Source organism: Cynoglossus semilaevis, chromosome 9, assembly GCF_000523025.1.
Source record: "Cynoglossus semilaevis isolate Cse_v1.0 chromosome 9, Cse_v1.0, whole genome shotgun sequence".
Classification (NCBI taxonomy): Eukaryota; Metazoa; Chordata; class Actinopteri; order Pleuronectiformes; family Cynoglossidae; genus Cynoglossus; species Cynoglossus semilaevis.
The window spans coordinates 10,304,172-10,332,046 of NC_024315.1; the positions used below are offsets into that span (position 1 = coordinate 10,304,172).

Here is a 27,875-nt window from a genome sequence, read left to right on the forward strand (position 1 = left end):
AACAAAAAATGAGTCTGAGTAATGTCATTATTTGTTGCTGTGATTTAATATGTGAGCATTTCAGCCAACAGTCTAGGAGGTTGTTTTTTCCAAAAAGGACATTAGATTATTTATTACATCCAAACACTGGAGAAATAGTCATCAGACACACTGTGCTGTTCAGTTGCTTTGGACTGCACTGTATACACAGACCCCGAAAGTGTTGTAAAGTGTTGTATACTGTAGTACTCAAAAGACAGACGTGTAGTTTCAGTGCTGGAGTAAATAAATAAACAAGTCAATCATAATATAGTAATGTTTGTTTGAAACGGAATGGGGGTTTCTGGGTATGTAGGTAATGGGCCATGGAAGAAATTCATTTCAGTAAGCTTCTCTGATTTATTTGTTATGTATTTTTTAAATCACCACAGTAGTCAGGCATTGTTTGTTTGTAGATCCCTTCTAAATGCGACTGAGATACTGGTATACGTTTAGTGTTATGGATTTATAGATTAGTTATGATATGGATTAATGGATTTCTGAAAGGAGAAAAATCCTTCCAAAACATATTATAGACGTCAGGTTTTACCATGTGCCTGTGTTTCCTGCATAATCCTGCTTCCTCCGATGAAAAGCACAAAGATTGTGGATTATGTTAATTAAACTAATTGCCTTGGGATATCAGTGTGAGCGGGGGGGTGGGATTCCTTGTCTGTATGTGAGTCCTACAGATGGATTAGTGAACTGTTCTCAGTGTGTTCTGCATTTGACTTCTGGGAATGGCTTTTCACACATTAGTGAGAGTATTATTAACCATAACACACTGATTATCTCCTCATTACTGCACCTGTGAGTGGGTGAGGTATATTAGGCGGCAACAAAACATTTAGTCATCAAAGGTGACGTTCGAAAAGAGGAAAAAAAGAGCATCTCCAAAAACTGGGTCAGAGTATTTCTGAAACTGTGGCTTTTGTGGGGTGTTCCTGGTGTTGAGTGGTCAACATCTAACAAAAGACCGACCGACGGAGGAAAATCTCTGAGCAGGTGATGCTCAGCCGCAAGTCTCCATGATGCATGTGAGGGAGCGAAGGCTTGTGGGGTCTGATCCAGCTGACAAGATACTGTTTTCTAAATTTCTAAGTTAGGTTTGTCAGAATTCACAGGATCTAACATTTCTCAGGTGGTCAAGATGTTGTGGCTAATTTTTGTTAATGGTTTGCTAGAAATGTGCAGGTTGGGGTTGTGTTGTTTCTGTTGTACCAGAGTTGGTGCTGCAGTTGGATGAAGGCATCTTATCTAGAAACCTCTGACAAAATGAGAACTATAGACCGTCCCCTGTGTTGACCCTTGAAAAGAAGAAGCTGCCAAAATCATCTCTGCCGTTGTATGATCGCAGCAGCTACAGCTTATTGTCCATCTGTGTTCTCCTTGTTAGCTATTTGATATGGAATGTTTAGCAGACATGTCAGGCATCACAGCTGTGCCGGGGGGAGAATTGATTTAATTGCACCGATGTATTTTGTACCGAAGTATTTTGATGCAGCTTTTGTCGGGATTTCCGACGCCCCAAACCATTTATTGCCGTCACATAGAAATCACAGCAACTGATCAAAATGCAAAACCATTACCACTCCAATACCTTTTTAAATTGCTCTGTTGCAAGAGACGAAAGCCAGAAATCATTTTGTTCACTTAAATCTTAGAGCTGATTCCCACACTGCACATGAGCTGCCACGCAGTCAATGAAAATGTGTGGCCACAGTTACATGAGATGTTGTGACAGTGAAAGCTGGGGGTGGGGGTGTGCATGCATTTTAATGGGTAGTGAAAGCTGGGGGTGGGGGTGTGCATTTTAATGGGTATATATGTGTGTATTTATATGTGTATATATACTGTATGTGTGTATGTATTTATATATATAGTTTTAGGAAGGAAAAAAGTTATTCATAAAAGATATTACTTGTTTAATTACTTTAGTAAGTATGTATTAACTTTTACTACAAGTTAATACATTGGAAATCAAACGATGCAAAGATGACTTCAAAACCAAATGTGTCTGTCAGTTAGGGTTAGTCTATAAATAACCAAGAATCTGTTCTGTGGCATGGCATTTATTTAAAAAACTTAAAGTGAAAATGTAAGAGTAAAAATATGTGTGGTATCTGATATCTTCTACGTAGGTGACTTCATTCAAATGTTTTTTCCTGCTCTGCAGTCATGCACGCCTTGGAGATTAAAATTCACACCAGAATCACTCACACTTTTAATTTCGTCCTCCAGAGATGGGAAACCACTGCCAACAGCATTGTGATAGAAACAGAATTTAATAGTGACATTGTTTGAGGTGAAAAGAGGACATGCATATTCATCGGTTCAGTTTATATGAGCTGGTGGTTATGTGAATATTGATATATTATGTAAAGACAAGATGTACTTTGTAGTCTTTTTCCTTTGCTTACTGTAAGACAAAAATACATCCAAAGCTTATTACAGTTCAATATCTGTATTTCCCTCAAGAGTGTCATAGCTTTGTACTCTCTGTTGTCATTGTGATACTAAAGTCAACCACTCACAGAGGGCAGGGAAACAACCTCCGTGCCTTTCATGCAAGACTTTGATCACCACTATAATAATGACATGATGCAGAGGTTCTAGGGTAGAAAGCTTTCTAGCGAAAACTAAAAGCCATGTTTTTACACTAAAATGAAGAGAAGGTATACTGTATGTATACTATAATAATGTATACTATACCGTACGTGAAAACCATTAGAAAAATAAGAGGACCTAAATGGAAACCTCAGAAACAGACACCCATTTCCAAAGAAAACCATGAACGGAATCTCTGAACAGATTTAACGTTGCTCTGAAGGTCTCCCTTAAAAAAGAACATCTTTAGGCTCACAATATTAGAAATACAGAAGCTCAGATTGAATATTCGACTGTGATCACTGGGGAATCTTACATGCATGGACATGTCCATGTCCATGTCCATGTCTATGTCCATGCATGTGCTACACCTACAGTTACAGTCTGACCAACAGACAGATACAGTATCACAGAGATAATTATATTTTTTATTAAAGCTCTCCATTAATATTTTTGATAGGAGTTATTGTATTCTTACTACATATATATATGATTCATAATGGTTTATATTTTTGTAACATGGTTTTGCTCAATAATCATCAGCTTTGTGCATTTCACAGGAGCTGCAGTGGGGAGGTGCTGAGCTCAGTGGCTGTGAAGAGAGCACAAGGCCACACCAAGACTCAGATTCTCAGACTCAGTTCCCCCACAGATAAAAACATGCAGGAGGTTCTCCCACACTGACACTGCACATAGTGGAATTTTACAGTCTGTGTAGCTTTGTACAAGAATTATGTTAATAATTGTATAAGAGAGTCCTCACCATGACCTCTGGAACCTGACGGCTTTCTGACTGTACACTCTTAGTGTGCACTATAAAACAAGTCTCACTGTGATTGTTTTTTTTCCCACACAACATGTGACATTTCAGGGTTTGTTCCTTTCTTAAGGAAATCAGTGACCGAAATGTCTCTGCTAATTAAGGAATTCCTGCTCAATTATTTTCTAATTAGTCTTTACTGTATTCAGTAATAATTGTTCATCACATTCCTTGAAACAATGGACTGAGAGAGAGATCATACAGGAGGTATTTATATATATTTATGGACCAGAGACTTTAAAGACACATCACTGTGTCAAAAACAATATGGTGCATTAAAGTACAGACTTTAAAGACACATCACTGTGTCAACAATATGGTGCATTAAAGTATAGTGATTAATGGAAAGTTATCAACACATAAAAGTACAGTAATTTTACTTCATTAACATACAGTCTAATGCTGTGATTTTATGTGACATTTGTCCAATTTTGTGTTTAATACCTGAGCTAAAACAATATAATATATATAACTATATACTGTATGTGATATAATACGTGTGTTAAATTGAAATAATGATTCAAAAACATGTAAAATGAAACATAAAACAAATAGAATAAAATAATTTAAAATGAAAAAATATCCTGTTAATTGCCGGTAATATCTAATACAAATTTTATGTGTAGTTTTTCAAAGATTTTTTTTTGTATATTTACTCGTAGAGTAGAAGTAGAAGTATAGTTCCATAAAGGGTTATATAGAAGTAACTATAGGCCTGTAAAAAAATAATTAGGGGAAAATATTTAAAATAAAGAACCTTTTACTGATGGATGTGGACCAGTTAATATTAGCACAGTGGGCAATGCATGGATAGGATGACAATGGATATTGAAATAATTAATCCCAATATAATTTAATTGTGTTAACTACAATAATAATTTTTAAATTTGACCTTTTGTCAAATGCCTTTACTGTATGCTACAAATTGCTCTCCATGAATTTTATTGTTGTCAAAACCCTGCTCCATTGGCTGATGTTCTTGCTGCACTAATAATCAGACACAAGGACGGAGAAAAGACTGAATCATCCAGAAAGTTTCCAACCGGCCACTCATTACTAACTGTCAAAGAAAGTGATCCCTGCAACTCAATTCCACAGTTGGGACCGGTACAAGTTCCCCCCCGGGACAGTTTCCCTTTTCCTTTAATTAGAATTTCTAACAAATTGGAACTGAATTTGCTTTAATGCTTCTCCTGCTCTATAAGAATAATAAAAAGGAATGGATTCTTCTCTTCATTATCTGCCAGAATAAGAACAAGTACCTTTATAATGTTAACGTTTGCAGCCAGTACAGCCTACAGTAAACTATAGTAGTAGTTAGTGCTCCATTTAACACCCAGTATCTGTACCAGGTGACCTGGTATTTAATGAAAATGTGGTCACTGTTTTGTTTCCTGTTCTTCCTAAACTTTTGAATCTATTTAATTATATGAGCAAAACTTCATACTACTATTAGTATTTGTAATCTATTTTAGTACATTTTTGTTTGTGTGTGTGTATATATATATATATATGGAAATTGCATTGATATCTGCAAACATCCCATTATTCGCTACAGATGGTTAGTGTGGCTGCCTCGTGGACACAGCACCAGATATACATCCACGGTGATTTATTTATAGGTTTTTATAAATTAAATATAATAGTGTCATGGTGTCCATATTAATCACCTTAGTATACAGACATTCTCTCAGGTCCATGAACACTAATGTGAAATCTAATCATTTAACACTCTTCCTCCACACACACAAACACATACACACACACCTGCTCTAAAGCCAACAAAGAACCAGCTCCTTTGAGAAATCAGCCATATAGGCAGCAATTTCCCAAGGATAAATGACATATGCTCCATCACTCCTCTGTGCCGCTTTTGAGTACATTTTCTCTGGCTATCACAATTGACTTCTTGACAAGAAGAGAATGTGATATTAATATTAATACAGCAAAGAAGGTTCTATACTGTATATATTCAAGAAAGAAGCAAGGCATTAGGTCTGGCCATGAATTTGTAATACTGCCAAAAAAATGATTTAATGGTGCAAATATGAATGAAAAAAAAAACGTTTTATTAAATCAGTTGACAGTCAGAAAAATGATCCATTGCACAACAACTGCAGCATGAACCCAGCTTCTGGACTTTTACATGTTATTTTTATTTGCTACTGTCACTTTGCAGTAACACATCATACTTTCATGGACCATTAATTAACACAAAGACATTGTTATGCTGTCATAACATGCCACATAATGTAGTCACATTTTTCCTGGAAAATGGCCGAACATTCAGTTTCCTCTGCCGAGGCTAATAAACCATCAACGTGCTGCTGATTCAGATCTGCCATTTTCACTCATCTGTTGCTTTTCTTATCACTTCCCTGATAACATCTATCCACGCTGGTGAATGTGACTCTGGTAACACTGGGCCATCTGTGGCACAGCCAACAAAACAGTGAGGTTCATGGCTAGTGAGGCACTGAATCCTCTGGAAACATATTTTGAACAGTATATTATAAGAACCAAAAAGAGCATCTTATTTCACTATTCACCCTACATCATGCAACTGGTAATGCTTCATATCCCATCAGCATTCTTCTTTCAATGACATTAACACCAACACAAACATATACATAGGAACATGTTTGTCCTACGAAGAACGTTTCTTTTATAGAAATGGATAGAGCAACCTTCTTGTGTCTAAGCAATTCATATTTACTGTAAACAAATTAAAGTATAGAGATGAGTGCAGCACAAATTTAATTTTGACCTTCAGTAAAAAATTCAATTATTTTTTAAACTTTAAATTCTGGTGCTTTAATTAAAGGTTGTCTATAAATATGATAAGAAAAACAAAATTATTTTAGGCCAAAAACTTAGTTATCAAATATTTTTTTCTACTAAGCCATTTTTAGCCTTACCTTTACCTTTTGTGAGTCACTCCTCTATGATATGCACTGAAACTCTTTTACTATCCCCCCTGTGGTCACACATGCTCACTGCAGTCTTGCACACTGACAACGTGCACATACAAAAAAATATTTTTATTTTAGGTTAAATAAGATCACTTACATACATTATTCTTCATATTTAGGGAAATATATATTTTTGTGTATTTCTAAAAGGAAAAACAAAAGATTCACAAAAGAAAACTGAACACAGAACCCACACAACACACACAGAACAACGATCAAACAAAAACAGAGTGAGGGAGAGGGGTATATATACTCTGGGCACCAGGTGAGATGAGTGAGACTGATTAACAGGTACCAGGTGAGTCTGATGATTAGGCCAGAGAGACAGAGAGGAGGAACCTGTTCTCACTTCTGGTTAAGCGCCTCCTTCGTCCTCTTCCTTGGATTTTTTATCGTGTCCTTCCTCATCTTGTGCTTCTCCAGTCTTTTCTTCACTCTTTTCTTTAATTCCTTCTTCCTCTCTCCCATCATCTCTCCCCTTTCCTTCTCCTTCTGCACCTGTTTCTTTTTCAGCTTGATCTTCGTCCTCCTCACCCTCCACCTCCTCTCCTGTCAGACGTTCCAGATCTTTGATGCGGTCTCTCAGAGCCCTGTCAGCAGTGGTGTAGTTTCCCAGTATCTTCTTCAGCTTCATCTGCACCAGCTCCATTTTACTGTACAATTTATTGACCTTGTCCTCCAGCTCCTGAGCCTCAGGCAAGATTTTCGACGGGTCTAACTCTATCAGCCCGTCTTTCGGCAGGATCTGATGGCCTTTCCCCTCCAGCATGCTCTTAGCATCTGGGTACTCTGTCAGCGACTCCATCAGGTCGTCCTTTGACAGGCAGAAAAGTTCAGAGTATCCAATGCTGCGGATGTTGGCCGTCCGCCTGTTTCCTGCTTTACTGCCTTTTATATTAAGGATACTGATTTCACCAAAATAGCTGCCGCTTCCCAGCACCACAAATTGTGTCACGCCGTCATCTGCGACAACAGCGAGTTTACCGTCTTTGATGATGTACATCTCACGGCCTATGTCGCCCTTCTTGCAGATGTAGTCACCTGGGCTGAAAACCTGGGCCCGCAGCTTGAGCACCAGCTGGATCAGCAGACCAGCTTCGCAATCGGCAAAAATACGCACTTTCTTCAGCGTCTCCATGTGGACCTGGATGCCAATTTCAGCCTTGAGTTTGTCTGGGAGATATCTCAGCACCTCTCTCTCATCCTGTGCCTTTCCATTATTCCACAGATAGTCAAACCAGGTGATGACCCGCAACTCCAGTTCTTTGCTGACTTTGCGAACCTATATGAATTGGCAAAAACAGTTAGGGTTTTAAACTTAATTTTAGGATTTTTTTTAAGAAAGAAAGTGACTTACGTGCATGTACTGCTTGATGTTGTCAATTCGGGCCTGAAACTGCGCTTGGGCCGCATTCATGTTAGAGATCATGGTGGCAATGTTTCCTACAATAGTGGCAAAGATCAAGACCCCTACCAAGAAGTCAGACACATGGAAGAAAAACTCAGAGTCCAAGGCGGGTGGTGGTGTTTCTCCAATTGTGGTCAGTGTCAGCGTGGACCAGTAAAGGCTGAAAGCATACTTCCTCCCCGGCAGACCAAAGTCCGGCTGCTCAGGATCGTCCAGGGCTGGGTAAACCCAGTCATCTGACCCGAAACCAATGGCCTTGGAAAAGGAAAAGTAGAAACAGGCGTTCCAGTGGATGATGATGAGGATGTACATGATTAGGTTTGCGATGCGGAAGATGTTGGGGTAGTTGGTTTTGGTTTCTGTCTTCCTGAAGAACTCCAACATGCGACCAATTCTCAGCAGCTTGTTGACGCGGATCTCTGGGTAGTCAAGACCGAGGATCAAATAGAAGATGTCAGTGGGCAACATGGACACAGCGTCAAGACGGAACTGAAAGCTGTTGATGTAGGAATCCCACAGCAGCTTCTCATCCTTCACCAGAAGACCTTGCTCAAGATAACCTGTAATAAAGAAAGAGAATTGTGGAAATAATACACAGATTTTTTTTTTTTTTTAAAGGTCTTCCTGTAATGGCTTCAATCACATTCTGATTGCACAGGTAATCACCCTTTACCCATCAGCGATAATTAACAATTGTACAAGGATGTCAGCTACGACCGGGTACTTTTACATATTTTATTTCTAATTGAGATTTTCTAATCAGTCTGTATTTTCTCAGACTGGATCAACGAGGTATTGTGATTCAAATCAGGACATCACAGACGGGCTAATACTATCAATCAACAGTGTGATACAATGTCTAAATGGAGAGGATCTTATTTAAAAAACCTCTGAGTGTATGCTAAAACAGTTGGCTGCTGTTTTTATTGCATGTACTGTAGTTGCTGTGAAAAGATTGATTTCCTTCTCCTGTAAAATTGCATTTAGACTCTGAGCACCTTAGCACTCTGTTTCACCTCAGTGTTTTATGGCCGAGCCACAGTGGAGTAATATTACGGCACTAAATACAGGGAATATTATGAAAGGACTTGCATTTTCACCCATTCTCAGCTGAGAATGGATGTGGAGAAAGATAATGGATGAACCACCTCTCAGTGAAAACCTAAAATTAGCTTCTGCTAAAGCCAAAAACAGTATTTTCCACCAGAGAGAACTGGGGCTGTTCACCACTTATAACCCACTGATCATTTATGATGGGAGGAATATTTTCGGTTCATTTTCGCATTTTAACACCATGCCATGTTAATGCATTCAATTAACTTTAAGGGTGAGACTGCAACGCGTTTTTCCTTTTACCTGTTCTGGTCCTGACGTACATGTCAGCCACGTATACGAGGTCGGAAACGTAGTCCAAAAACATCCAGTAAACGATGTAATTATGCTGCAGCTCTTCAAAACAGGCTCTGAAAACATGAAAAGAAAAAAGAAAATTCAAAAGAAAAATGAAAATAAAGACAAGAGGTAGACTATGGCAAAGAGTCTCAGAGTCAAAGAGTCTTACCTGGCTATGATCATGGTCCAGTTGTACATGACTGGAACTGTGATGACAAACAGCCAGTGGTAGTACAAGTTCCCTGCAGGGTTGATGACAAAAACCTCTTTAGGCCTGTTGGGAAGAAGAACGAAAATAAATTTGAGCAAACAGTCAAGTAACCGTTAGGTTTGACTTACTTTTCTTCTTCCTTGCTCTTGTCTTTTTCCTTTTCTTTAGGTGGTTCCTTCTCTTTTTCTTTGTTTTCCTTTTTCCTGCAACAAAATATCTTGAGATAAAAATGCACTGTACGATTTCAGAAATCAGAACATTTAGGTGAAATTTACCGAATTGTCAATGTGACTCTTTCGATTGTACTTACTGTTCGTTGTCGTTACTGTTGTTCGTATTAAGCAGAACGTGTGGAACAGGTGGCGAAGCACGTCTAGAACACGGAATATGACACACACTCTGTTCATTTCACACAAGGTAAAAACCTAATTCTGAACTGAACTTTTTTCTATAATATTTCCTCACTGCTGGTTGTCTTTCCCAGGTTGTGTTGTGGTGTGAGGTACCATTGTGAGAAAGGAACGGTTGTTAGAAGTTGTTATAGTAGCAGATCCACAGCTCAGCCTGCAGGAGTAAAGCAGAAGCTGACAGTAGGGGTCACCTCTCTGAAGTTTAGACTGTGTGATAATAATGTTGTCAAAGTGACAGGCCTCTTATAGTTATTTTTATGAATGATAATTACTTTATTTTATTTAGGGAGCACAGCTGAGTTAGTTCAGTTAGTAAATGTGTTTGTCTCTCACACCGTACACCTTGACCAATGGTATAATTGGATTATTATTATTTATGGGAAACGTCCTAAAATTAAAGTATAAATGTTATAAATGTAAAATAATAAATGCATTATATATAATAATACAAATAACAGAAGTATTGTGTAACAGTCACTAAATTTGTTTTACCAACAATATAAGACGACGACGGGCTAAATATGAAAAAAAATCAATTTAAAAGACAATCTTACCTTGATGTTGTCATTTCCTGTCACATGTCAATTCAGTGGGAGGTCTTTTCTCTTTAATGTGTCCGATGAATATGGAAACATCTGACTGATCCTCAGGCATGTCTTCAAAACATCGTCAAATGCTGTTAGACAACAATGGGTTCAACTGTGTTCTACTGTTCCAGGGACCTTGATAAGGATTTAGGGATTACTGGAGGTGGAGAAGGGAAGGAAGAAGGAGGGGAGGAACGGAGAAACAAGAGGAGAGGAAAGAAAAGGAGAATAAAAATAAGGAGAGAAGGGAGAGGAAAGAAAAGGAGAATAAAAATGAAAAAAAGATAAAAAAGAGAGAAAAGGTGGTTAGATAAGAACAGCAGTAAAGTAGAGGACAGTGTGGTAAAGGAGACAAAAGGACAGGATAGGATGGGTGAAGAAGGTATATGAGGAGAGCAGGTATAGAGACCAGAGGAGGTTTGAGAATCATATAATTAAGTCTTAATAATTAGGTTTTCACAACATGCTCCAACTGCTATGTCTCTATCTCTCTCTGTCTCTCCCTCTCTTTGTCTCTCCGTCTGTCCCCTCTCTATCCTGTGTGAACACGCGCACCACCAGGAACAATGTCCCATCCTGCTCAGTCAGCATTCTCAACCACATCCAGCTCTGATCCAATTAGATTGCTTGTCCTGTCTAAGAGCCTCCTGATCAGGTGGATAAGGTGCCTTTTATATTAACAAGAACAGTGAGAGCAAAACTAAATCTGACTCTGTCTCAGTGCTCAGGGTGATGAATAGACGTGGAAGGAGCCGTGTTCAAGATATGCTCTAGTTCTAGTACAGTACAGTACAGTATATAATAACAAATGTACTATAAGATCGTCAGTATATACTCTATTCTACGGGAAGAAAAGAAACGTTTTATTAATGCTTTTAGTAAATAAAAAAACTCAAATTGAATGCAAACAACACTCCAAACACACTCCAAAATAATGGAAATGTTAGATGACTACGATGCTGGAACCAGGGTGGACAGAGGACGCCTTACACATCTGCCTTACACAAGGCAGACGTGAACAACATGTTCCCAACGGTGACCCCATGTTGCAGCCTGTGAGTTGAAACCACACTTAATTACGCCTCCTGTGGCAGCCTGTGCGAGTTGCAAAGACTCACACTGTGACTTTGACCACTGTGGGACAAATATACAGGTTTATGTGGATTAGCTGGAATTTAAAACAACCTGTGTCCCTGCAGGTCCTTGAATGAGATTAAAAAAAAAACAGCTTTGTCGAAGTATTGCATTTGAATGACTGGCCTGCCTGCTCTTTCACCTACTCCTAATGAGAGATTTAGACAGTGGCAGTCATGAAGTCACTCGAGGGTAAAGAATGGTCCTTCAATCTTCTACCAGAGTAATTTTTCAGAGTCAGGAGCCAATCCCAGCAGTCATTAGGAGGGGGCAGGGTACAACCAGTACAGGTCAACCGTCAATCAAATAGCCCAATGGAGACAACCGTTGACACTCACAATTAATACCTATGGTCACGTAGAATAGAACATACCGCAAGCATGGACAAGGGTTCCAGAACTACCATGATTATTTTAGATTTTTTTACACAGTCAAAATGAATGTGAAAGTTTATCCTAAAAAATGTGCATTTTCTGGCTCTTGTAACACCAACATTTCAAAGTGCTCGTTTGTGTTTCACTATCATCTGGTGCGATACTGATGTTTTCAGGAAATTGAATTTCAAGCGCAATACTGCAAAATGTATTTTATTCAAAACAGACAAAATGATTACAAAGTCAAGTTTAAGTTTCCAGTGTCACACGCCGTCTCTCATCCCACAAAGACTCACATTTACATATATATTCACGTCACGTCTTTTATACTTGATGCAGCTCAACTGCTTTCTGCAGTTGAGAACACTGAGGAAATGAAATGAAGGTAACTACTGTGGAACTGGATCTGCCTCCACCAGGGTCACGTCTACAGCCTCCGCTGCCACAGGGGCGGCTGCGGCATCAGCAGGGGCAGGGAGATCGGCTGCGACAGCCACCTCGGGGGCAGCTGGCGCGACATCGGGAACCACATCGACAGGAGGAACATCTACAGCAGCAGGATCGGCAGCAGCAGCAGCATCTACTGGAGCATCTACGGGGACGTCGACCACAGCTGCTGTAGGCTCTGCAGCCGGCTCTGCTGCTGCTTCTTCTTCAGCCACGGCTGGCTCGGCCTCGGCCTCTTCAGCCTCTTCGACTTCATCAGAGTTCAGGGGGGCAGCACCAGCGCCGGCTGCTGCAGCTTTGGGGGCGTGGTTTCCTTCCTGGGCAGCACAAAGAAAAGATGAGGATGGAGAGATAGTTCCACTGCTCAGATAAATATCAGACAGTAAAACAGTGAAGATAATGATATGATGTCTCCAGGTTTTTTTCTTTATCGGTGAAGTTGACCCTAGGGGTAAAAGTAATCATTTTAATCAGATGTATCCAGAAAACTATGAAAAATTGAGGAAAAATTCAAAGGTATACTCTACAAGAAATAATTAATATAAATGTATTAAAATGTCAAATTTTAAAATAGTAAATATAATTATATTATAATATAATATAAATATTATTATATTTTATGTTACATGTTATATTGGGACATTAGAATTAGACAAATCTCTTGATAATATAATGTGACATTTTTAATGATTACAGTCGTGAAAAATCTATTATATATTAATAATAAAATACAATAATAATAGCAATAATTATAATAGTTATAAAAATCAGCATCATCATCAACACATGATACAACATGATAACAAATGAGTTTGTTTTCTGTTTGTAGTTTTGTATAGGTTCAGATGTAGTAGAAGCTGTAGTAGCAGTGGAAGTAGTTTAGTAGCAGTATTATGAGAATACAAATACACTTGGAGCAAATATCCACTTTTAAATCTGTTTAAAAGTCTTACTTCTGCCTCCTCCTCTGAGGTTTCACCAACAGGAGCAGCAGGAGCAGCAGGAGCAGCAGGAGCAGCAGGAGCAGCTTCAACCGGTTGTGCAGAGTCCACCTGCATAAACAAAACACTTTCAAGTCCCAGTGAATCTTTCTCTGTAGTGTGAATGTGGCTGCGCTTACCACCGCTACTGCAGCTGGATCGGCCTAAACAGGAGACGACACACACACTTCAGTCTCAGAGCCAGAGTTTCAGTTGATGTTTTACTTTTTGTTGTTACTTTTTTCTTAATCTACAACAGCACAGTTTTTTACAGTACATAGATGAACTTACAGGAGCATCAGCAGCAGGGAGAAAGGGGTTTCCAAATGCTCCCTGTGAAATACAGAATCATAGCTGTGAATTTTGTGTCCGTATCTTTTTTTTTTTTTTCTCTTTCTTTTTTTTTCAGCATTTGTTGAAGATGAAGACCCCGCTACCTGCTGCTGGTACAGCCTGTACATCTCCATCCACCTGAGGGCCTCATTGGCATGAGCTGCAGCCTGCTAAGAAATACCACACACCCCCAGACACGCTCTGATACCGAATCACTTTTCCTCCGTCCGTTCAGACAACAATCATTTGACACATTTGATGACATAACGCAAACATGGGTTGACATGTCCTGGCAGACAGACATACTGTAAATACTCAACTCTCTTACCTCATCGCTGTCACTGTCTGGAACCTGTAGATTTGGAAACAGAGATTAAAGAGAAAGTGTATTTTCACATTGTGTCGTAATCACGTTCATTGTTTTTGCAGCGTTAAAAGAGGAAATCACTCCACAGCAGAACTTACAGGAGCAGCCAGAGCAGAGACCAGCAGGAACGTCATGAACACCAGCAGCTTCATTTTGGCTTCTCAAACCAAAGAATACATTTTTAAAAATTAATTAATTTTGTTTTGTTTTGTTTTGTTTTAGCTTAAAAAAACTCTGTTTTTTTTTTTACCTTACCTAAAAAAACCCATAAAAATTTCTACTCAAACATAAGGTCAATAAATTGTGTAAAAGTTTCTAGCCATGAAAATGTGCAGCACCTTTTTCTTCCTCCTGCAGTCAAATGATTTCCCCTCCGTGATGTAAAGTTCTGAACTTCATGTCTACAGCACAGATGTAATATATATAGCAGAAGACTTAACAACAGACGTAACAGCCAATCACATCTGCTAAAACATGCAGAGCCATGTGCTGGGGGAAATCTCCTTACCCTTCAAAACTAAAGAAGGAGAGGCATGTAGGGTTAAGGCCCTTCTTATAGTTAATTATATGGTGCGCAGGTCGGCGCAGGTTTATAACCAACAACCGAAAACTGGGGGAAAATGCATTAGTTCAACGAGACATGTAATGACACTGAACACACACTTACTAAAACTTGTTTTATATTAATAAGTCTAAAATGGTTACTTAAAAAAACAACAATGCTAAATTTAAGATGCTAATCATACTAATAACCAATAACCCAGTGTTTTTCAACATTGAGGTCACAATTCCACGTGGGGTCGCCTAAAATGTTTGTGCAAATCGACCTATTCTGTATGTGCACATTGTCATGTGTCATCATTTATGTCATCATTTAACTCAAATCCTTTAACTAATACATAAGAAAGTGACCATATTTAGCAAACACAGGCACTAAACATGAGTGACTTTTTACATTTTAATTTGTAGGTTACCATTTGGTTTCCATAACTTCTTAGAATAAAATGGGATCATCCTCACTAGTCCTTAAACTGTGTGTATTTAACCATTCAACCAGTCCCAGGGCAGGTGAGAGAGAGAAAGAGAGAGAGACGGGGGGTGGGGATGATGGGGGGGCTTCATCTATTTTCCAGGGGTCTTTGAGAAACGCGTTCTTTGTTGTGGAGACAAACCCACTTCCACTGAAACCCACTTCGCCCCAGGTGTGCTCTTCTGCTCGGCAGTCACAGCTTAGTGAAAAGTGTTTTTTTAAACAACGCTGAGACTCTGTGTGAACTTCATTTAAAATTACATCCATAACTGTCTCTGAGGGAAGTCATGTGGAGAAACAGGCAGATTGGTCACAGTCCAGTGACAGAGAAATGAAGACATTTTTTCACTTGTCCCACTGATTTATGGTCCCTGGACTTCCAAAGACAAACGTTTTGTTTCATGGTCATCGCGGAACACCTTGGAATGGTAATTTGTCTTCACAGCAGAAAGTTACATATAAGGATAGTATGAAGTAAATACAGTGTATGTGACTGTATAAATGATCCAGATGCTACAAACCTGAACCTTCATGTGTTCACTTCAATTATAAAATGAAGGACGTCATTTCAAGGCCTGTATATTTGTCTACACTATTGTACTTCTGATTTTTTAATAGTAGAAAACTCTCTTCACAGCAGTGCAGTACTTGGACCTCTACACCAACACACACAAACAGACACATTGGATTTACCATGAAAAACAGCTTTTGGGTGGTTTCACTGGGAGTTTTCACTGATTTCTGTTTATTATAACTGGTGTGGAGACACAACGTAGTGATTTGGGGATATTGTAGGTTTCTAATGTTTATTTTTTTGTGGTTTTAAGTTAATTAAAGGACTTGTAGTCTCTTAACTCTTTTGCAAAACTGTGTTTAAATGTTGTTGTTTTTTTTCCCAAAACTTGCAGAATGAATGATATTAACCCTGGTGTCGATTCTTTGCTCAGCTCTCAATGTGTTTTGTACTGTAACTCCAAAATAGAATTCTTAAAATATAATTGTAAATGTAATATGTCATTTGTTGAACTAATTTGATGGGATCCTGGACACAAACTGAATAAATACAAAACCTTTTCTTCTCTCTCCAACTCTATCTGTCTGTCCATCTGTCCATCTGTCCATCGATGGTCCAACCTCAGGGCCTGTGAAGTGTAATCTGATGGCCACTTCAGACTTTGATCTTCTCTGTCTGTCCTTATTTCTATCTCAGTTTTTCACACACACACACACACACACCCACACACACTGACGCAGACACAGTCCTGCTGTCGTGGCTTGTAATTAGGACTTTGAAAACCTGCTGTCAAGATGTCCTCAGCTCTGGGTGATAGAGGTTTTGAATATGTGTGATTTAAAGTTCCAAAGTAGAAACTTTTGAAGAGGAGACAGCATTAGCGTGCGAGGATGGCGCCTGAGCGTCAGTGTTTTCAAAGAGATAAAAGTTTAGCTCTGTTGTGACATGTACTCTGTTCCCCCCGAGGGACGGAGGATCAGGAAGACACTTTTCCATCATGGTATTTGCTTTTTCAAGATTGATATCTTTCACTCAGGGGGGGAATTTGCTCAACCGCTGTGGTAATTTATACCCGGTGTGTCGTACACATGACATACAGAACACAAGGCTAGGTGTGAACAGATTCACACTGTCGTCACTGTGCTGTGGAACATCTGTTGTCTCCTCGATGACTGGGCTGACGTGAGAACAAAATAAGAAAATAATAATTGTCATCACACGATTTCAAAAACACCGTTTACTCCATGGTTAGGTTTAATGATTACATTCAGCCGTGTACCTCAACATTACCAGGGCACATATAGTAAAATACCTACTATAGATACACATTCCTCATCCAGTCATTTCCCATCCACCTACTTCTACTACTCCTGCCCTAAAAAAAACATAGCCTTAAACCTGAGGTCAGACGGCCATTTTTAGTGACTGACTTGATTGAGACAATTGTCAAATCAGTTGTAAGAGACTGTGGACTGATTCATATTGTCCACTACAATGACTCCAAAGCCAAGCTGCACACTCACTGAAGTCCACCAACTCTCTGTTGACTGTGTGTCACCTTTGGACATGAGTGTGAGCAGACAGGACCCAAATGCAGCACCAGGCAGACTTCCTCCTCTGGTGGAGTGAATTCACTCACAAAGTGCAAAAATCCCAAAGGAACAAGGAACGCAGGAACGAAGAGCGCAACTGGGAAGAATGAACATCAACACACGATGAGCCCATGAAGACCGAGTGAGGGAGAGCAGTGTACACACCCAGGGCACCAGGTGAGACGGGTGAGACTAATGACAGAGACACAGGTGAGTCTGATCACACTGATTAACTCCACACACAGAGACAGGAGGAGGGAAGGGGGAGACACCTCACACTATCAGGCTAAATTAAAATCTAAAAACAAAGAAATATAAACATCTAATTATATACATATATATGTATACAGTATATATTTTCTTTGTGTGTGAAAACAGACATCACAGAAAACCAAATGTTGCACAGAAGGAGCCTTTATTTCTTCAGAGTAAAAAGCATTAATAACTCATTATTATTCATAAATTACAGCAACGTATATAGTTGTGTTTATATAGGTGTGTTTATTTGGCCTGCTACAGCTGTGTAAAAACTAAATACAGCAGCTCAAAGTGTTCACAGCGCTAATGTGACTTAGTGGGGTTAATTTGTTAATTTACAACTATGAAGAGAAGCGGGAAGATTTCAGGAATGTTCCTATATGCTGACGATCAGGGTATCATATATTCATATATATATGTGTGTGTATATTATATAATCAGTAGTCTGATGAAAGGATAATTTCGGTAACAACATTGTCATTCCATTTTGACTTTTGTAAAAACAAATGAAAACGTTCTGTCTTTATCCCGAGGTCTTTCCACCGTTGGTTTCCAGTTCAGACAATCCTTCGCCTCAAACATTTGTAGGCAGCTGCAAATAAAACAAATTAAAAGCAAACGTTAATGTCATTATTTCACTTTCTAGATAGCTTTACATGAAAGCAAACGTTAATGTCATTATTTCACATAATGAAGCTGCTAATTGCTGATTATTGCTAATTACTGGGTTTGTCTGTGTGGGCTGGTCCTGGAGAGATTGCAGGGGAACCTGGGACGGCAGAGGGTTGGCATCAAATGTTGGAATCTAAAAAAAACAAAACAGTTAGAAAAATCATTCTAACATAACCATTTTTAACCAGGTTATGAAGAGTACATGTGAATAATTTAGATAATCCATAATTCTTACATTCAAAGTTTGCTGGGGAATATTCTGAGGAGGGAAGTCGAAGGGAATGGCCTGTGGGAAAACAAACCACTGTTATATAGGGGAAAAAATAAAGCAGTAAATGTCATAAGAAGTAACATGTATTATTTTCTCATCATTTTTACCTGAGGAACATTTGTCATGGGTGGGACGTTTGTGATTATCTGAAATCAAAGTTGGATTTTTTTCAATAACAGATCAAATACAAAACAAACAAATGTATATTCATATTGAGTAATAGCTTGTTCTTTTATGTTTACCCTTTGCTGAGAGAAGTCGTAGGGGTAGTACTGAAAATGTACAAAAGCATCATGTTATTTATTTCCTTTGCTCTGATCAGAATTATGAACTCATTGAAAACAAACACTTACAACTTCCACACTCTGTCTGCCAGGTGGCTGAGGAATGGAGTATTTGATAAATCCATGGAAGGACTGTAGCAGGATAAAAGAGTGAGATAAAAGGACAAAATGTCACTGAATGGTCACATATGTTTTTTTTCCTCACTCACCTGACCAGCATTGGCTCCACCAAGAAATCCATGAGGATAAATCTAGAACAGAGAAAACGGTACAATGTGATTTTTGCAGATATAGAAGCAATACTTTACAAAGAAATCGAAGTTTATTGAGGGTAAATGCCCTCTCTGTGCGCTGAGAGAGAAGGTTTATCATACCAGCTCCACACTGTAACCTCCAGGCATGGCGGTTTGTGGCAGAGGCGGAACAGGGGCGAACGGAGTCTTCAGCTGAATTTAAAACGAGAAATTGGTAAAAAAAAAAAATAACTTTAAGCATTTTTCTGCATTGTTCTATAGCTATGACACAGCTGCCCTTTGGTTGGCAGTTCTTTGAATTTTTTATTTTTGCCTTAACCAATCTTAGCATCTCACCTGAGTTTGTTGTCTGGGTCCTGTGTAATGAGTCAGGTAATGAAAGGGAGACTAGGATAAGAAAAAAGAGAGAGAGAAACGGAGTCAGAAAAACAAACCTACAGACGGTGAATGAATGAAGAACTCACACAACAACATGGACGGTGGATGTAAACTCACCGGTGCAGCTGAGATGCTGCCGATCAGACACAGGAGGAGAAGGAGCTTCATATCTTCAAGTGCTTAAATCTTTTAGACACAAAATGAATCAACATGAAGGATGGAGCGATGGCACACGAGTCGGTGCTTCAGGTTCAAAGAGTCTCTCAAGAAGTTTAGTTGAAACTCACCTGCGATGTGAAGAGACCGGATTCGATAGATGAACCTGTGGAATAGTTCAGAGTCAAGTGATGCCAGTCATGTCTTCAACAGAACTGCGTTGGCTTTTATATGGTGCCAGCTCCTGTGGGAGCCAATGGCAGTCTCCATGAGTGACGTTACTCAATGAGTGGGTACAGTTCGGGTGTCTAGTCTCCAGCTTTACTAAATGACCAGTGGTCAAATCTACTTTCTGTGTAATAGCAGACTGGAGATGATTACACTGCAGGGAGCAGAGCACACCGTCTCTCTGCATGATCCTGAGTCAGCATCACTGAATCGAAGAATGAGCCTGAACCACTGCATAGAACTGTGACATTTGTCTGACGCTTCTTATTTCATTTCATGTCATTTTAATTGGCTTCTTATGATGTCACTGACCAAAACTACCAACCGCATTTTGAAAAAATAATTCTAAACATTTTGGTTTTCTTTTTTTTTCAGTTCTTCAGTTTTTTTTATGCTTTTCTAGAAAGGCAAGCTTGTTTTTTTTTTCACACGTTGCCGAGACAGAATTCATTTTCACGTTTCATCTCCAGTCTGTTCATCATGGGATTATTTGTGTCATATGTGATGCAGTGAATTCCCACATGGATACATCCCAACCTGGGATTGTGGACTGTTGTAGTTGAAATCAAACCCACAACCTCCTGGGTGGCAGGCAGGAACCCTGGCCACCTTAGCTAGAATTAGCCATTGCTCATATTCTTTGAATTAAATGTGATTCAATGCAAAACCCTGACATTATTCATAACAAATGCCAAAAGTGTTTAAACAGAGCTGGACGATCTACTTTTTAAATCCTAGGTGAACAAACCACACGGGGTAAAAGGCTTTTTTTCTTTTTATTTATTGTGAAGCGCACAGACAGAAGTTTCTTTCTTTTCCAACAGCCAATCTCAGGGTGAGAGCTGAGCTCAGGCTAAGACTGATTGTAATGAGTATGTCTTCGTTTGAGAAATGTCTTTTTTTGCACTGCAGATTTTCTTCATGAGAAAAACTTTGCCCCAAAATGCACACCACCAGTTTCCACACGGGGAAACGTTTATGATTGGTCGTCTTTTACAAGAGTTAACTGGGTCGTCGAGCGTTGGTTACCTAAAATGGAAAACAATAAAATAAAATCACTTATATATAAAATGATTTGGCTTTGGACAAACACTGCCCCCTAATGGTCTTCTGTGTCTGTGGTTGTCTGTACCTGTATGTGTCCAAACATGCACATCCTGCTGACTCTGACTTTCTAATCATCATCTTCTTCGTCATCATCGTTACCTCTGGGTCTGGGAGCCTGAAATGACAGTAGTTTGTTATCAGCCAATCGGGAGCGAGTGCCGTCTGCTGATGGATCGATGTGCCTCAGTATCTCAGTGGAAACCCAGTCGATGACCGTTCTCTGACGCAGAACTCACTCATCAGAATGAACCTGTCGTCCTTATTTATGTTACCTAATTCACTTCTGTGTCACTGTTGGGCACATACAGTGGTGGCTCACTCCTACTGCTCTGTTGTTATTATTATATTATAAAAAACATACTCAGAAATGCAAATCAATAACTCTTACAGAGGCGCGGACGGTGATGACAGGCTGAACGGGTGCAACGGGGGCCACTGGGACATAAGGAGCTGCAGGGGCAACAGGGGCAACAGGGGCAACAGGGACGACAGGGACGACAGCTGCTGGGTCCACTGCATGATGAAAACCGAATGGGTAGTACTAAAAAAATAGATGTGGTAGAGGAAACTGTCAGTGTGATAAAAAATTTTTTTAAAAATCCCATGTACAGTAGTACCATTGTCTGTTTTAATACTAAACACTCACCACGTCCTTGGTGCCTCTGCCGTTAGGGTTAGGAATCTCATGCTTGATGAAGCCATGGATTTGCTGTATATGTCATGAAGTTATAAAGGACCATTAATTATTAGAAACTGGACACCAGCAAACTGTCATGTCTCTCAGTCTAATCTGGCGTCTCACCTGTCCTACGATAGGCTGTCTCTGGGCATTGACTGGCAGCAGCTGAGGAGAAGAAGAATCAAGATTGTTAAATTTGCAGGAAACTCTTGTGTGGACTTCATGCATCTACTTCACAGGTGACTGGTTTATATAACCTAGTTAAGTTGCACGTGTTTTGTCTTACAACTTCCAGAGATCTGAGTGGGACTCCAGCAGGGATCACCTGTGCTGCCTGTGGAAAGTGAAATAATCAGTTCAACATTTTCCGCAGGGCCAAGTGCAGTGAAAAGATAATAGCAGACCGGCGCACAGCAGCCATTCACTGAGGACACAAATGCGACCACTGTACCTCAGGTGGAGCATAATGGATGTCAAACTCCATGAATGTCTCATCCTGGAAGATGTGGTGCTGAGGAGTGAGAAGACAATTACAGGAAGTGAGGTGATTGAAAGTTGGCCGGAGTTTATAATCAATTACCTGTAGCTTGAGTCAGAGAATCTGCAGAAACTCTACACACGTGAAAACAGTGAACTCGATCATCAAATGACCAGACCAGAATTAGCAGAGATTTCATTCGCCATTAAACTTGAACATTGTGGTTTGATTATGATTTAGTTTCACTACCTGGGTGAGAATAAAAAGACAGAGAGAAGATTCTGTTTCTTACAGGAGCACAGACCACCAACCCGATGGTGCAAGCAGCGAGGAGGAGGAATTTCATTTTGAAATCAGCTGTAAAAGAAAACGACTTCAGTCCTGCAGGATTTTGGAGGAAAATCGTTTAATGCGTGGAGCAAAAAGTAAAGAATCATCTGCATTACCTTCCCTTTCTGTCAGCACAGGAGCAGTGAAGGGTTGTCGAGAAGCTGAGAGATTATCGCAGCAGAGTTTCACTCCTATTTATTTGCACTCACAGAAAGGGGATGAGTGAAAGTTTTAGGAGCGTTGGTGATCGGCCAGGTGTTATTTACGATGACTAAATTGGCAGCAATAAGTCTGGGAGAAATCTCCGGCTAGAACTTTGGCTGCGGAGACACATCTCTCACATTTGCTCACTTGCTGACGTGTTTATTGAAACCGTACAACGTTTGTACTCAGAGGTCAACCGGTCCATGTGCAGAGTGTGGAGATGTAACCATCACAGCTACGGCTGTTTACTCAACAGCATCTCCACGTGGAGATGAGTTTAGCGAAGGTAAAAATACATGTATTTTAGCAGGAGATGTTGGAGTTTTTCTGCTCTACAGTTAATAAAGTAAGAAAAAATACGCAATTCAGTTAAAAGGCATATACTCTTTTTCAACACTTAGTCTGTTTATTACTGTAATCAAACAGTGTGCAAAAAAAAAAACCCATTCTACACATCTTTCTGCTCGCCTGGAGATTCATAAGTACCACACTCGGGCCAAAATCCATTAGCCAGGAAGAACATTTCTCAGTGCAATGATTAGACGACCGCTATGACCAGTCCCCTTACATTATGGTGTCACGGGGCCAACACAAAGGGCCACTCAGTGAGTACTTCTTGTGGCAGCAATTACAGAGCCTCATACACAAACAGTACTTGTCGGAAACGATGTCGTTCTAACTCACCGAGAGAGAGGACCACTTGGGTTTCCTCCACATATGTGGACAGTGGTGGTGTATTTACTTCATCATAATGACGTTCAGTTAAACCTTTCTGGGAAAATATTTAAGTGATGACAGTTTAATGATGGTGTAGTCATCATCCTCACACACACACACACACACACACACAGTTCTTCCCAGTGTAACAGATTTTTTATTATTTTAATTTAAATTTTATGACTCCTACTGTTCACCTTACTTTACAACACCAAACAAATGGTTGCATTATTGAATTTAACTCTTTGTGATGCATTAAACATTTTTAATATATTTGGAATAAGAGACTGATCAGGACGATGGGTGGAGAATTTTATATTATTTATTTAATTCTTGTTTCTCTGACAAACCAGTTGCTCAAAGACAATATTCCGTGACTATTACCATACTTATATAAACATCATTTTTTAAAAGAATTTAAATTATTTTAAAATTATAATTATTTAAACAGTTGGGATATATATTTTAAGAAAAAACAGTTACATCTTGTTTATCTAATCTTGTGCAGAGATGGCCTCCGTCTCCTGAAGTGGAGGCTCCACTGGAGATTTCATAAGGTTCCCTCGATCTACTCTTGTCCCGGCACCACTCCTCATTCTTCTCATGTCTAGCTGTGGTCCAGTAATGGCAGGACCCTGTGGCCTCGCAGCTCCACCTGAGAAGGTCCCCACGGTTGGCAGTTCACCTAACTGCTCCAGCGGTCCGAACCCAGTGTCGCGGTTCAGGGTTTGAACACCTCCCCCTGAAGGAAGGTTTCTGATCACAGTTGGCAGATATGCACTCAGCTGGTTCATTTTAGCTGCCAACTGAAATCAAACATACAAAAGAAGATGTTGTGCAGTTATTGGCAAGTGAGGGAGGACAGTTGGATCAACAGCAGGATCACTGAGTTCACTAGGCAGATCGTTTGGATCGGCACAGTCAAATATAAAAGAATCTTGGCTGCGGTACGATACCTCCAGCTCCTCAGAACTCAGAGCGCCAAGTGGAGAAGTCTACAAATAAAAGCACATGTCAGAAACTCTGCTGAAGCTATTATTTACATTTTATTACACTTTAAAAACTTGGTTTTATTCAACATACCATGGGTTGCTGGAGCATGTATACAATTTGGGGATTCTGCAAATCCAAAGTAGACTTGTTAAAATATTTTTCTTTTTTATTTAGATTTCCCAAACTTTGCATTGAAATTCAGGAACGTGGCGGCTGCGGCGTGTCCTGTGGCGGCTGCTGCTGCTGGTGCGGCTGCGGCTGCGGCTGAGGTGCATCTCCCGTGGGAGGAACTCCAGAGGGATTTGCTGCAGCAAGAGTCTGACGGCTTGGTGTTTGAAGAGGTTGACTTGCTGGAGACTGTGGTAGAGGCGCTTGAAGAACATTCGGGAATCCATAGGGAGAAGGAGGCTGCAATGTGGCATTTTAATAACAATTTCCATCAATGCAAGAACCAAAGAATGTAAACCCCTCCTACACTTGACATCAGTCAATACCACCTGTGGCAGAAAATCACATACAAGCAAAACACAATCTACGCCACCATTATAGAGTCATAAATCACACATCTGTGCTTCGCCCCACAGTGGGTTATGAAAGACTCTCAGGTTGTTGGCGTATCCTAAAGGTACCTGTTGATGGAGAAAATAAGATCCCACACTCCTGCTCTTATCTCCTGCACCCTATAAGATCTCACACGCAAGCCGTTGTTACAAGAGTTAGTCTATGCACCGCGGTGCAGACAGTGTGTTCTTTACTTAAACACTGCATTACCTGGTGGTTGTTGATGTAGTGTGAAAACATAGGGTAGTATCCGTAGGAAGGGAAAAGCTGAAAAACAAAAGCAACAAACCAACAACTGGTTATTGGTTTGACAAAGAAGTTAGGAAGAAGCTGTTACCAGCTGTGCTTTCTTTACTGGCTTTGTTCATGTCCTACCAGCGGATGCTGTTGAGGTGACGGCTGGTTCGCAGCCTGGGGTCCGTACATGCCGGGCTGCACAGGGATGATCATTCCGAGTGCAGACCAGGGGTAGGGCTGCATTGGAGAAAAAGCCTGGACTCCAGCCTGGGGACCCAGATTCTGGGGCCCAACCTGGGGGACCATCTGCTGTGGCCCAACCTGGGGGACGATCTGCTGGGGCCCAACCTGGGGGACCATCTGCTGGGGCCAAACTTGGGGGACCATCTGCTGGGCCCAAACTTGGGGGACCATCTGCTGGGGCCAAACTTGGGGGACCATCTGCTGGGCCCAAACTTGGGGGACCATCTGCTGGGGCCAAACTTGGGGGACCATCTGCTGGGCCCAAACTTGGGGGACCATCTGCTGGGGCCAAACTTGGGGGACCATCTGCTGGGGCTCCACCTCAGGCCTCAGCATATTGGGAACCTCAGGTTGAGTTTGCCTCAGCCCAGGTAAAAGCGGAGCTGGAGTCTGAGATTCCTGGTTCACATTTGTGGCTTCAACAGGCTGAAGGTGTGGTGCTCCCCCTTGTGACAGCGATGGAGGATGGACATTTGTATTAACCTGAAAAGAAATGAAGAGAAATCACTAATCGGTTCAGAAATCAAGCAATGTAAAAGACATTAATGAATTAGTCTATTTACTGGTAATGCAGATAATGTCTGAGTGAAACACGACAATAGGATCAGAGCAATCATTTTTAGAAAAAAAAAATCAATACAGTCTCAGAATGATCCTGAGAGATCAATGGAAGCAGGTAAAAATGTCCTCTGAGACCACTTGAAGTAAATTGAATGGAAGGACAGGAGAGGCAGCAGTGACTTATGCTCTCCTCACAGACTGAAACAACCAATCACGTAGCAGGAAAAAAGACGAATGGGACTTTTGGTGTGAATGCTGCGGGGAGGTAGACAGAAAAACCCTGGATGTATTAAAACGTCTGTTTTCCCTCATTTACAATGCAGTAATGTCTGAAGGGTAGTATAAACAAACACGGTAGAATTAGGGCCTCGTAGGTTCCTCACTCACGGCCTCCGTGGGCGCGGCTGATGTCTCAATGTTGTAATTATGGTCAGAACAAATGCACAGAGAGCGCAACAACCGTGAAAAGACATTAGTGAGAAAATAGAAGGGTAAAAACGGCATCGTGGTTCAGTCAGGAATCAATTTCAAATATAAAACAACAGAACTGGACTGGTAAGAGTGAGTGAGGTTTTTACAACATGGGTTTACATAGACGACCTATACAGTACTGCAAGTATAGTATAGACTGGGTTTTAGGTTTACTGCTGGGAACAAATCCTTGCAGTACATATTAGTCCATGTGTAAATCTGTGTGGGTTCCTTGACCAAATGTTGGTCAGGTCTAAACCAGTAACATTTGTGGGTTTAGACCCGGCCAACATTTGGTTATTGGACTGCTTCAGTTTGACATGTAAATACAAGGGCTATAAAATGATTCATTTAGTTTTTAATCTGATTCACCAGAAGGTATCTGTGCATTAATCACGATTAATCATTTAATAATTTATTAAGTTTGCAGATCTGAGTCATTACTGTGAATCTTGACACAGTCTTCTAGAACATGGGTCATTGGTGGATCATTTGTTTAGATAGTTTAGGAAACACTGTTCTAGAACACGTCTGAAGAGTAGAGTAAAGTCCACAGTAGGCATGGGCAAACTACGGCCCGGGGGTCAGATTCGGCCCATTGGTCTCTTTAATCTCCCTTTTTGACCCCCATGAATTTGTCCAAATTATATTATTTCTGTGAACTATCTTATCGGTAGACTTCCTTCCTTTACCCTCCAATGCCTGCATTTCCCCAATAGATGGCGCACTCCAGGGGTAAGGTGTTTTACTCTCTACTTCACTTTTTCTTTGCCCTTTGTTTGAAATTGTTTGAAAAAATGTGTCAAAAACCCAGACAATGAAGAAAACTGTTTGGAAACAGAGAAGTGTAAGAGATGTAACGATCGCATGAATCCTTTAAAAAATGCAAGTGTACACTTGAAAAGACGTTGATATTTTGTTACCACTCAGAAATGCCATTCCGCTGTGCATCAGTTGGAGGTAGAAAAGGAAAAAAATACTTTTGATTATTTAAAAACCTCACTCTGCGTGATGCCAATGATGTGGTTCCGTTCCTGATTTGTCAGAAATAAAGAACTACGATCGTTGGTCTCATTTGTAAACACCACATGTTTTACGGACTTGTGCGTTTCCATTTGTAGACACAAAGAGACTGAATCCAAATTCTTTATTTATTCTCTGGCTTAAACACAACACCGTGGTGAAGCTCTCATACCTGTTCACATGTTCGTAGTCAGACACTTTCGCACAGAAGCAAGTGAAATCAGAATCACATTCAGAGACAGCAGTTGTGCAAAATCACAAATGAAGGGACACGCAGAGGTACATTTCAGCAGCGCAGTGCAGTAAAGGAGCAGAGTCATGAAAGAATACGACTGGATAGTTGGGTATTATGGGCTTAACCACTCATCCCACTCCTAAGCTGTCTTCATCCAGCAGCAGTGATGTGTTCACCTGCAGAATGGATGACACAGCGGCTTCTAATCAACCTCCTCCCACAGGTCTCCTGCATTAACACCCAGACTAAATTACCACATATATTCTGCATATTTTATTCCAAATGCAATTCACTTGAACACTATGTTTATTTAAAATGTATACTTTAATTAACTAACTA

At 40.2% G+C, this 27,875-nt stretch overlaps 3 protein-coding genes across 4 annotated transcripts; all 3 read right to left on the minus strand.

Moving 5' to 3' along the window:
- Positions 1 to 6,701: 6,701 nt before the first annotated feature.
- Positions 6,702 to 9,937, minus strand: cnga1a (cyclic nucleotide gated channel subunit alpha 1a). The gene is made up of 7 exons (XM_025058477.1): positions 9,894 to 9,937; positions 9,739 to 9,801; positions 9,557 to 9,631; positions 9,387 to 9,491; positions 9,182 to 9,288; positions 7,775 to 8,385; positions 6,702 to 7,699 (listed from the first exon to the last, which is right to left on the minus strand). The coding sequence occupies exons 1-7, from the start codon at positions 9,935 to 9,937 to the stop codon at positions 6,773 to 6,775; spliced, it is 1,932 nt and encodes a 643-aa protein (XP_024914245.1). The 3' UTR covers positions 6,702 to 6,772.
- Positions 9,938 to 12,132: 2,195 nt separating this feature from the next.
- On the minus strand, positions 12,133 to 14,477 carry enam (enamelin). Of its 2 annotated transcripts, none has more exons than XM_008317150.2 (6): positions 14,399 to 14,477; positions 14,159 to 14,217; positions 14,022 to 14,045; positions 13,501 to 13,524; positions 13,334 to 13,432; positions 12,133 to 12,697 (listed from the first exon to the last, which is right to left on the minus strand). In XM_008317150.2, the coding sequence occupies exons 2-6, from the start codon at positions 14,210 to 14,212 to the stop codon at positions 12,323 to 12,325; spliced, it is 576 nt and encodes a 191-aa protein (XP_008315372.1). In that variant the 5' UTR covers positions 14,213 to 14,217; positions 14,399 to 14,477; the 3' UTR covers positions 12,133 to 12,322. The 2 variants fall into 2 exon arrangements, with proteins under 2 accessions (XP_008315372.1, XP_008315374.1); XM_008317152.2 differs by having other exon boundaries at positions 14,159 to 14,220; positions 14,399 to 14,464.
- A 6,020-nt stretch (positions 14,478 to 20,497) lies between these two features.
- scpp7 (secretory calcium-binding phosphoprotein 7) lies at positions 20,498 to 22,562 on the minus strand. Its single transcript, XM_017035166.2, has 9 exons — positions 22,408 to 22,562; positions 22,254 to 22,318; positions 21,935 to 21,994; positions 21,770 to 21,817; positions 21,607 to 21,648; positions 21,451 to 21,513; positions 21,193 to 21,345; positions 20,830 to 20,919; positions 20,498 to 20,726 (listed from the first exon to the last, which is right to left on the minus strand). Exons 2-8 carry the CDS (start codon positions 22,305 to 22,307, stop codon positions 20,872 to 20,874), a joined length of 468 nt encoding a protein of 155 aa, XP_016890655.1. The 5' UTR covers positions 22,308 to 22,318; positions 22,408 to 22,562; the 3' UTR covers positions 20,498 to 20,726; positions 20,830 to 20,871.
- Between the last annotated feature and the right edge of the window lie 5,313 nt (positions 22,563 to 27,875).

Bases quoted from the DNA above. Each gene is read 5' to 3' on its own strand.
- cnga1a (XM_025058477.1), bottom strand. From the start codon at position 9,937: ATGGTACCTCACACCACAACACAACCTGGGAAAGACAACCAGCA. The intron at 9,492-9,556 runs GTAAGTCAAACC...TCTTCCCAACAG, and splicing joins AAGAGCAAGGAAGAAGAAAA to GCCTAAAGAGGTTTTTGTCA. The intron at 9,289-9,386 runs GTAAGACTCTTT...TCATGTTTTCAG, and splicing joins TGGACCATGATCATAGCCAG to AGCCTGTTTTGAAGAGCTGC.
- enam (XM_008317150.2), bottom strand. From the start codon at position 14,212: ATGAAGCTGCTGGTGTTCATGACGTTCCTGCTGGTCTCTGCTCTGGCT. The intron at 13,525-14,021 runs GTAAGAGAGTTG...TCTCCTGTTTAG, and splicing joins CAGACAGTGACAGCGATGAG to GCCGATCCAGCTGCAGTAGC. The intron at 12,698-13,333 runs GTAAGACTTTTA...TGTGCTGCCCAG, and splicing joins CCTCAGAGGAGGAGGCAGAA to GAAGGAAACCACGCCCCCAA.
- scpp7 (XM_017035166.2), bottom strand. From the start codon at position 22,307: ATGAAATTCCTCCTCCTCGCTGCTTGCACCATCGGGTTGGTGGTCTGT. The intron at 21,995-22,253 runs GTAAGAAACAGA...CTCACTCCTCAG, and splicing joins GGTTGGTGGTCTGTGCTCCT to CACCACATCTTCCAGGATGA. The intron at 21,649-21,769 runs GTAAGACAAAAC...TCTTCTCCTCAG, and splicing joins CACTCAGATCTCTGGAAGTT to CTGCTGCCAGTCAATGCCCA.